This window comes from Gymnodraco acuticeps, unplaced genomic scaffold, assembly GCF_902827175.1.
Source record: "Gymnodraco acuticeps unplaced genomic scaffold, fGymAcu1.1, whole genome shotgun sequence".
NCBI lineage: Eukaryota > Metazoa > Chordata > Actinopteri > Perciformes > Bathydraconidae > Gymnodraco > Gymnodraco acuticeps.
The window spans coordinates 506,523-517,677 of record NW_022990441.1 but is presented as its reverse complement, the minus strand read 5'-3'; the positions used below and the strand labels follow the sequence as shown (position 1 = coordinate 517,677).

Here is an 11,155-nt window from a genome sequence, read left to right as displayed (position 1 = left end):
TGAACGTTCATCAGTATTATAATCAAAAAGAGAAATATGAACATTAGTTTTTACTGAAATGATCAAATAAAGTCAACATTTCAGTCTTTACTGAGCTGTGTGGTTTGTTCAACTTTTAAAAGATGTTTGAATGGTGATATACACAGTGATAGATGTTAAGGACTAACGTTTATAATAAATACATTTGTATTGATTTTAAGATCTTTTCATAGTTCATACAATCATACGTATTGGGATCATTTGTATTAATGTGGACCGGAGGGAGAGGGTGACGAGCATAAGTTTCACTTTCCTTTTTTATTTCAATTCCAACTTTGGTCATGAAGAATATGTTTCTCTGTTGTCCCCGTTCATAAAGCATAAAGCAACAGCATCAGAGCACGGTGCAGTCTCTAGATGAGATTACAGTAGTCCCTCGTTCTTATTAAACATCCATGTTGTAGTCCGCTGTATAGAAAACTGTAGTTTCCATAGTTTCCCCACAGCAGCAGACGCACATTCATGACGTCCGCTGGCGCATCATAAACACGTCGGATAGTGAAAGTGCATTCGGATTCTCTAAAGTACCGTAGTCTCTTCTCCTAAATCCTTTTGAATTCTCCTATCCACTATCCCTTAACCCCGTGACGTTTCACTCAGAGGTCAAGGAATAGGAGATAGGGTTAGAATTTAGGAGCTGATTTTTGGATTATCGGAACGCAACCACTGATTCTTTCACACACACATACGGGTATTGAGCCGAGGGCGACACCGTACTTCCGGTATCCGCCGTTTTACGCGAGGTGCAAGCAGCCGTACACCGTCTAGGTGTTGCTAAGCTTCCTGTACTGAATATCATAATCTATTGCCTTAATCAATATCTAGTCAACTCTAAAATACCACATATATGCAATGGCATGATAATATTATTGTGACAAGTGGGGTATTCACCTGGTGTTTCCAGAAATTAGACGTAGATGCTGCCAAAATCGACGAAGGCCACTGTCGTTTTTCCATACATCTGCAGGCAGTCTGTAAGGGACAATCCAAAAACCCACACAGCTCTAGTTTACGCTGGTAACGACCTAAAGCACACCCCTCAAGTCCAGAGATGTAATCCGAAGACATGCAGCGATTTCTTCGGTCGTTAATTCAGAAAAAAAACCTAGTGCGCTCTGCTTGGCTACGTTAGCTAGCTGTTTATATTAGCACCTCCAGGATATTAGCACCTCCAGGAAAATGGCATATTTATATATATATATATTTGGCGCGTGTTGCATTGTGGGTAGCTTGTGACGTCACTGTGTGTGAAAGAATGGGTCCTCCACGGCTCCTCCGCAAGCCCCCAGGAAGTGCGCCGGACTCAGATGAAAATATTCGTGCTGGCCAAACGGCGGTACTACACTTCCGTTTGGTTGCCAGGCCCGGAAACACTTTTTCCCATTGACTTACATGGGGAAAGAGTGGTCTGTAACTCGTTGGATAATTTTTTTTAAACTAAATAAACTACCCAGTATGAACACTTGTATAGCCCTTATTAAAAACATTCGTTCCTCAAGTTGTAATAATGTTATTGGGGAATCTTATGTTGTGCGATGTTTGCGCCGGAGCCGCTTCATCCAGAAACAGCACTCCGTTTAGAGAGTTCACACGGAGACAAGGAATACAGTCTTTGGACTTTAATTAGCTTGAATGCTTCTTACAACAGCTATAGCAGTATTGAATCATGAATGCATGTAGAAGGATTGCATCATTTATTCTTCACGGACGCACATGGTAAACAAACCGCTCGAGGACCCGCAGCTGCCCACTCTAGCTGTCCCCAAATGTGCCCGACCAAAAACACAAACGATACAACGCAGACTAAAGAAAACAAGGGGAATTTACAACAGCCGCCCCCAGAGTAGCATAGCTATTATGTAAAACAGAATAAATTCCCTAAGGTGTAGCGGAAGTCCCTGGATCAGCATCGTCGTCCGATAAAGCGGGTAGCTGCACAAGGCGTGCCACGGGTCGCAGGTACGTCCTGTCCCCGACTTGAACCTCAGCCGACCGGATGCATCCATCAGCACTGGCCTTCAGCTTGACGACCTTCCCCACTGGCCAGTGGGCACGTGGAAGCTGAGGATCAACTATCATCACGACAGTACCTTGAAGAAGACCATCAGTGTGCTTCCGCCACTTCTGGCGGACTTGAAGGGATGGCAAGTAGCTTCTGATGAACTGTACCCAGAAGTGGTCAACCATCATTTGACAATGACGCCACCGCCTCTTGCTGAGGGTGTCTGTAGCGTATGATACTTGTTGAAGGGAGGCATCCCGCCGCCCCATCAGCAACATGCTTGGCGTCACAGGATCTGGATCTGCGAGGTCTGATGACACATAGCCTAAGGGTTTGGCATTTAAGATACCTTCCACCTCAACTAACAAGGTAAGGAGGACTTCTCCCTGGAGAGACTGAGTGCCGATCACCACTTGTAGAGCCTTCTTGACTGATTGTATCTCACGCTCCCACGCACCACCAAAGTGGGGAGATGCTGGAGGGTTAAAGCGAAACTTGATCTGTTTCTTGGCAAGTTCCTCTTGCAGTTGGGGCATCATTCCGGCAAACGCCTCCTCAAGCTCCCTAGCTGCTCCCCGGAAGTTTGTCCCCTGATCTGAGAGAATCTCGAAGGGGATGCCGCGCCGAGCGATGAATCGCCTCAAGGCCAAGAGGAAAGCATCTGTATCGATGCTATTAAGCAGATCTAGGTGGACACAGCGAGTGGTGAGACATTTAAAGATGACTCCCCACCGTTTGTCACTGCGCCGCCCTACCTTGACGGTATACGGCCCAAAACAGTCGACCCCAGTAGAGAAGAATGGAGGCTTGAGGAGCCGCAGACGGGCAGAAGGCAAGTCGGCCATAATCGGTATCACTGGCTTCCCTTTCCACTTCCTGCATCCAGTGCAAGTCCTCTGATGATGCTTGACGGCCTGTCTTCCACGCAGGACCCAGTACTGGCGCCTAGTCTCAGCAAAGACCCTGTCGGGCCCTGGATGGAGCAAGCGCTCGTCCATGTCCTTAATGAGGAGTTTTGTGACTACATGACTGGGATCGAGAACAATGGGGTGAATTTCCATATCACAGGAAGTCTCCAGGTGGCGAAATCATCCACCGATGCGGATCAGACCCATTGCAGGATCCATCTCCGGTGAAAGCATACTGAGCTTACTGCCAGGTTTGACTGGTTTTCCAGCCTTAAGACACTCAATCTCCTCTTGGAAGCATTCTGCTTGGCTGTGCTGCAACAGGAGGCTTTCAGCGTCACGCAGGTCAGACTGAGGCAGGCACAGATGGAGGTGGAGGCTGCTGTAGTGATGCTGGTCCTCTGGTCCTTGGTGGTGATGGCTCTGGTGAAGGCCCTTGAGCCACTGTAGATCTTGACCTGGGTGCAGGCACAGATGGAGGTTCTTGCTGCTAGGCGCAGGCAGCTGTGAAATCGGAAAGAAATATAGGACAATAATTACTACTAAGTTAATTAAAATATAAAGTTCAAGTGGAATGTTTCTCCCTTCTCCCTCTCTATTTAACTATGTTACACCCACACAATGAAAGTACACTATTACTGTAATATTTACCTATCTTCAAATGGATCCTTGTTGCTGTATTCTCCAGGTTCTGATGCTCCATCTCCACTGCTGCTAGTGTTACAAGTCCGCTGTGCAGAGCTGGTAATCAGATAATAAGCCTGTTGAACAGGAGAAAAGAATAAAGCAGAGGGAAAGTTGCTGCCGTTTGTGTGGTTGTCCTAGCGAGAATTTATTAAACACATCAATAAATTCACTTCAATTATATCCGTTTTCTCTATTTAACTAATCATTCTCTGCTTTGACACCACATGTATCTCTGCGTTGTGTTGTGTGGTCGAATGAATATGACTTCCTTCTTGCCAACCAGCTTTATTATCTGTGCAAACAGAATATAAGGAAATGGCTTCACCAGCTTTCTACCTCAATACTTCTCCTCAGTGAGGCCTGAAGCTAACTGAGAATGTAAAAATACGTTTAGCAAATCAAAATAACTGTATGTCTGACAAATTTGTTTTCTAATCAAAAATGGACATAAATCCACATGCCATATTGTGACTTTCATGAAGGATTAAAGCCTTTTTCATTTACAGTATATAATACAGTGATAACAGATAACACAACCCGACTGTACTCACTTTAACATGGCTGTTGTACAGGTACAATATTAGCATAGCATTAGCGCTTTAGCATTTAAATAATATGAACAATTATGACCTCAGACCAGCATTTCACATATTTATACAAACAGAATAAACTTGAAATGTAAGCCAGACTAGTGCACGGGACTCATACACATAGTAGGGATACATTATTCAGGGAGCAACAGCCTGTGTTAAAGAAGCTAGCGGACGCCATTAGCCACACGCTAGTGGCGTAGCTCACAGAATGTAACATTACAAACTACGACCAAACACAGTTTATCAAACACACTTCTTAGATCGAATATGGACATAATCTGTTGTACACACTACTAACCTGTTGAACAGGATAAATGAATGAAGCAGGGGGAAGTTCCCTTCTTCTTCTTCTCTTCTTCTTCTTCTCTTCTTCTTCTTTCTTCTTCTTCTTTCTTCCTTCGTCTTCTCTCTCTTTCTTCTTCTTTCCTTTCTTCTTCTGCTCTTCTTCTTCTTCTTCTTCTTCTTCTTCTTTCTTATTCTTCTTCTTCTTTCCTTCTTCTTCTTCTTCTTCGTCTTCTTCTTTCTTCTTCTTCTTCTCTTTCTTCTTCTTCTTCTATCTTCTGTTTCTTCTTCTTGCTTCTTCCTTTCTTCTCTTCTCTTCTTCTTCTTTCTTCTTCTGTTCTGTTCATATTGCTTTCTATCTTTCTATGATCTTCCTTTCTTGGTCTTCTGTCGCTTCTTCTTCTTCTTCTTCTCGCAGACTCTCACAACAACACACGTCACCAAGATGGCCGTCACTACTGTCTTGTCAAAAAAGTGATTGACCTCACTATCAACACAATGAAACACGTCCAGAAGAATGTCATGCAAAGCTGCCTGCCTGCCTTTGATTCTCTCTGAACTGCCTGATCTTTTTAATGTTTAATGTCTACCATTTGTGCAGATAGCATGAAGTAGAACAGATCGCCGGCACTAATGTAGCGTTAGCGTTAGCATTTCTCCCCCGGGCTTAAATGGTGTATTATAGAATGATCACACCGGTGTGACAGTACTCTTCAAAGGGTTCACGAAATATGACTACTACTCTTACTGTTTAACGTTTTGGGTTACTTGATGTTACTTCATGTTAAGGCTAATACAAATGACAAGGCTAAGACTGCAATGCTAACTAACGTGCTTGCTACTAGCTAGGTAGCTAACTTGATCCAGCCAGCCACTCCTGATCCTTTCATCAGACGGGAAGCGAAAGAACGAGCAAGACCCATTGTTGGTATGATTACAGCCTGGTACTAAGCACACAGGCATCTTGTTAAAGTTATCTTATCTTAACTATCTCTTATATTTAGCGGAGGAAAACAATTGTGACATCAGTTATGACATCACTTACGCGACTCTGGGATTTGTAGTCTTTCTAGTTGCGTATTTTTCATAGTCAAACTGTGACTTTTTTGACATGGAAATGATTTTTTAAGATCGACAAACATCATATGTGTAATTCGTGGCACAATTTAAACGGGAATCTTTCTCTCTCCATTGACTTCAATATAAACTTTTTTCCGAAATAAGGTCCCATCAGCGCTGGGTCCCATGAGTACCACCGGAAGTGGAGGGACTTCGCCTCGTTCACTTTTTTCGTTGTCTACTAAACCGGAAGCTAAACAAATGAGCTGCACAAGGTAAATAAATAGGAGGAGAGGAAGAAGAAGAATAAACCGTTTCTTATTTATAGAAACAGTAAAATCATCGAAAAATGTCCACGAGAAACTTAATCTTGCGTTGCAAAAGGACAATAAATGACTGCACAAGACTTCTCCAAACAGATGATGGTCATGCTGTGTTACAATCCACAATAGTGAGGTAAGGAAGGGCCCAGCCTATCGCTACTATCGAACACAAAGGAATGTAGTTTGTTTGTGCATGTAACTTACTGAGGGGCTGTGAGATCTTTCACACTTACAAATTCTGTCTTCTTCCCTATTTCACCAAACCGTTTACTGGCAGGTTAGAAACAATGGAGAGGAGCCTCGAGTGGTCACGGGGCAGGATAATTAACGTCCCTACAGCTGATCTTTTACTTCAGGACCTTCGGGAATATATAGTTGAAGTCCGGAGATCTTGGCCTACCACAACCGCACAACAAGGTAGGCCAATGTAATTTTTTCCCTTTAGGATAGGCTATCGTTGAGAAACCAGTGTTAGTATTGTTGAGAAGTAAGTGGCCAACAGGCCAATACATTTTAACCCTCCTATTGTGGTCCCCCCCCCCCCCCCCCCCCCCCCCCCTTACTTTGGTGTTTGTGACCGGTCCTGTTTTAACTGCTATTACATTAACACAAAAACCATTAATCATCACCACATTTAATTTAATACCCTTCCAAACTGTAGATATTGTATCAGACTACTGGTATACGTGCAGTAAATATACAAAGGATAGACACCTAAGGGGATGGGCACATAAGAGCGGGGACACATCTACAGTGTGTTTGTGTTTTATCTGATCCGGATGGTTACTAATTCCTTTCCTTTATGCCGGTCATTTTTGAGTAAATCATCCAAAATGCAATGAAAGTGGTGATCAGCAATTGTATATGTTCAAATGTCTACTGTGAAGGATATCATAAAGCCTTAATGCAATCGAATGTAAAACAAAAAAGTTATGATGAAAGTAGTACATCGGTCAGATTTGACCCGAACACAACAGGAGGGTTAAAGTAATTATTTGTTATTAAAATATCGGTAATACCAATATAAAAACGTTTTTAATTTGTAGTTGCCAGCTATTAATTAGCACATTCTGGTGAGACGCTGAGTCTGGAGTTGTCCACTGAAACCTTAAAACTTGACTCCAAATTCCACCTTTATCTCCTGCTGCACTAGACGCTATTCCCCCTCCCCTATCGTGGGCAGTCTGGCCAGCTCTCATTGTAGTACATACTATGTATCATCAAACGTGTGAATGAGGACATTGAAAGTGTGCCAGAGGGGGGAGTCTCTGTCTTCAGGGTTTGACTGCAACTATGTATCTCTATGCCCATACACATTTTATGTTTTTGTTCATACTGTATACTACAACTATAGTGTGTTGCATGTCCACTGGTTTAATGCCAAACTGCATTTCCCTTTCATAGTAACTTTTGGCTGGGCAATGACACAAATAAAGTGTGGGTTTCTGGCACAACGACAGAAATACAACAATGACAATAAATGTAATCTAATCTTTTGCTGTTGTTGCAGGTCATTCTGGCTACCACGCCCCGCTCATTTTGTTGGGTGGTCGAGGTCCCCCACAATACAGCATTTCGAGAGAGCAACTCTCTTTTTTGAGGAGCTGTGGTTTTACAGCTACAAAGATGGCACATATATTAAAAGTATCTCTGCGCACAGTGACACGGCGATTGAGGTATGTAGCAATGCCTTCAACATTGGAATGTGCTTCTTGTCTCAATTTATTGTAAACATCCCAAGGAGGGGTTGTAGCCATGTTACACTATGCATGTTGTAAAGTAAATCTGAATACCGTAGGTCTCACATATTTTTAAAACATGTTTATTTTTCAGGCGGTTCCACATGCTCTGGGATATACTCCACCATCTCAGATGCTGCACTAGACGACCTCATCAAGGAGTTAGTGGCTGGGAATAACCAGATTGGCCCTGAATCTGTCAGGGCACAGCTGCAGGCCCAGCAGTTGTGGATACAGAGACGCAGAGTGCGGGACAGCATGAGGCGGATAGACCCAGAAGCAGCTGCACTACGAGCAATGTCACAGAGACTGCATCGTAGAGCATACCGGGTCGCCGGACCAAACTCCTTGTGGCACCTAGATGGAAACCACAAATTAATAAGGTAAATATGACCAATACCAGACTTAAAAGATGGATACTTTCTATCAGTAGGCCACAAAACCCAAACTCCTGCTTCAGTTCATGTATTGTGCATCAAACTAGTCATATTTTTCATGTTTTTGTTTCAGGTGGAGGATTGTCATTCATGGGGGTATTGACAGACAACAACATGAGCACTACTGTGATGGCGAGTTTCATGGACGCGGTGGCCAAGTATGGTGTGCCCTCGAGGGTCAGAACCGACTATGGGGGCGAAAACAACAACTCTGTCTGCCTAATGATGAACATCTTCAGAGACTCTCACAGAGGCAGTGCTCTCCGTGGAAGAAGCACTCACAACCAGAGAATAGAACGGCTCTGGGGTGACCTGTGGCGAGGTGTGAGCAATGTCTATTACGACCTCTTCAACTTCCTGGAGAGTGAAGGCATAATAGACATAGACAATGAAATGCACATGTGGGCCCTGCATTATGTCTATCTCCCACGCATAAACCATGACCTACGGGGTTTTTTGGACCAGTGGAACAATCATGGGTTGAGGACCGAAAGACACCAGAATCCCATACAACTTTTTGTCCAAGGTTGCCTGGAACGGCAGGGCCAGACCACTTCTGCCATGCAGAGCCTCTTTGGTGGACGACAAGGAGATGCTCAGGAGGAGCCAGAGAGAGAGGGTAGAGCTGATGCAGGGGATGATGCTGAGGAGGAGCCAGAGAGAGAGGGTGGAGCTGATGCAGGGGATGTTGCTCAGGAGGAGCCAGAGAGGGTCACCGTACCTCGAAACCAGCACCTGCTAAGCGATGAGGACATGGAGCAACTCACCGCACAGTTTGATCCTCTTGCTGGTCGTAGAGGAGATCTTGGACTGGACGTCATCCAAAATATACTGTCATTCATGGCAACATTGAATGTTGTCTGATTTTGTCACGGACATGACACATATTTCACAGCGGCTCCCCCGCAGGCTGTTCTTTGCCCTTTGAACTCACACTAATTGCCTTTTTTTAAAACTACTACTTTGCACAATTTTCTCGTGAGTGTATATATGTGTGTACCTATGTTTTTATGTTGTAGTATTCGAGTGCATTTTCCTTAAATAAATTACTTTGTTTAAACAATGGTCTCTCTCATTGATGTTGTGCAGTTACTAGCCCCGCTTGTGGCCTGCACTTTGCCACGGTGACTGGGCTTTATATAGTCATCCATTGGGATGTGTTTTCGACAAATAACAGTCCAGACCTCATGGGGAAATTCAATCATAGCCACTAAATGTTTTTTTAAAGAAAACATAATGTGTTGACATTGATATATTACAAAACATATCCCTGAGTTTAACATTGTTCATTAGTGCCACGGTACATAAGCACATATTGTAGGAAAGCAAAAAAAAAAAACTATAGATAAATGCTAGGGATGCACGATAATTATCGGCCTGATAATTATCGGTCCGATATTAGGAATTATGACGTCATCCCGATAAACCCGATACCAGTATTAATAGCCCCGATAATATACAATATATTTTTTGGGTAAAAAAAAAGAAAAAATACTGCGGTGTGGGTGGATTGGGATGAGGGGCGCTTGTTTTTCACTCGGCTCCTCCCGTTTTGCCAGTACTGTGGTATTAGTGGTTTAGGAAGAGGGGAGTTCTTCACAAATCCAGCGCTCCCTAACTCATGCCTGGCTGTGACGTAAATGGTGTGCGGCCGTGTAGCCAGGACAGTAAACAAACATGTCGTCGGTGGTATGGGCGTTGGAGGCGGCTATGTGCAACTCAAGGCATATGTTCGAACCGGAGCTGCCTGGACGCTGCAATCATGTTGCGCACTATCCGTGCTGAGTGTGCTGACTTTTCGTACAATGTCCCACTGTCTGGCTTCCTGCATAAAGTGAAGTGCTCGGCGCAGTTGTGGCGAAATGTCGCTCCTCTGTTTTCATTTAAACAGCTCCTTATATCCGTTAGCGCAGCTAGCTAGCACCAGATGCTAACAACAACAATGCACGTAAGGTCTCTCTCTCGCTTGCTCGGGCCACACATACACACACCCTCCCGGTCCTCCAGATGGCCAGTCGGTGCCTGCCGGTGAGCGTGGAAGTGTGGTCTGCCACAAGCGGGCGGCAGGAGTGGGGCTGTCAGCATCAGCTTGTAGATGATATTTTAAACTCGATGCGCTCTGAAACTACGGGGCGGCCAAGGAAAAAAAATACACATGCGTTAATCGCGTTAAAATAATTAGTGGCGTACATTTTTTTTTATTATCGGTTATTGGTATCGGTCTTGAGAAGCAGGAAGTTATCGGTATCGGTTTCAAAAAAACAATATCGTGCATCCCTAATAAATGCACATGTGCATTGCTGCCTGAGAACATGCACAGCTTGAAATGCTATTAATATCTGCATGAAGTTTAAAAAATGCTCTTGTTTCTTTGACTAATTACAATGCTTTTCAACATGTATCTATCCATTTTCATTCAGTCTTCATACGATGGATATTCTCAGACATCTAGGATATGTTCTTGTGAGTACCTGGGCATAATGTAATAAAATATTCCGACTGAATAATTGTGATACCACTTTTACCTACTGATAATCTAAAACCTATCTACGGATAACGTAAAATTCTCGTGAAAATATAATGCATCATTGGGAATTGATCACGCTCCACCTCCATCTGTGCCTGCCACAAGATTAAGATGCACCTCGGTACACAGGCCTCCACCACAGCCATCACGATCAACCCAGCCAGCAAAGAAGTCTTGCATAGCACACCTCCCTCCATCCGACACAGCTACCAGCAGCCCATGCACCATCACCCCCACCTACACAGCAGCCAGACCCACTGTCTTGGAAGACAGACAAAGACCATGGCACTGCTCCCCCTGTTGTTACATTTATAATGAATAGTTGGTTGAGAAAGTTCTGATATTGTCAGGGTTCGTACAGTCATTAAAAACCTGGAAAAGTCATGGAATGCAATATTTTTCCCAAAGTTTTGGAAAAGTCATGGAAATATAACTAAAGTTGCATCAAATATAATGTATATGTTATCTAATCGCCGAAATAGTAATACTATAATGATAATAAATACTGTATCGTATAATGAAACGTAAAATGGCAACTATGGCAGTATTTCGCTGGTGA

At 43.7% G+C, this 11,155-nt stretch overlaps 1 protein-coding gene and 1 long non-coding RNA gene across 2 annotated transcripts; one reads left to right on the top strand and one right to left on the bottom strand.

Annotated features, from left to right (window-relative positions):
- Positions 1-1,658: 1,658 nt before the first annotated feature.
- Positions 1,659-3,750, bottom strand: LOC117552279. The gene is made up of 2 exons (XM_034225632.1): positions 3,601-3,750; positions 1,659-3,453 (listed from the first exon to the last, which is right to left on the bottom strand). Exon 2 carries the CDS (start codon positions 3,100-3,102, stop codon positions 1,918-1,920), a length of 1,185 nt encoding a protein of 394 aa, XP_034081523.1. The 5' UTR covers positions 3,103-3,453; positions 3,601-3,750; the 3' UTR covers positions 1,659-1,917.
- A 2,061-nt stretch (positions 3,751-5,811) lies between these two features.
- LOC117552272 lies at positions 5,812-9,129 on the top strand. The gene is made up of 5 exons (XR_004569914.1): positions 5,812-6,026; positions 6,171-6,310; positions 7,404-7,569; positions 7,727-8,015; positions 8,143-9,129. It is a non-coding gene; the product is annotated as an uncharacterized LOC117552272 (long non-coding RNA).
- Positions 9,130-11,155: the final 2,026 nt, after the last annotated feature.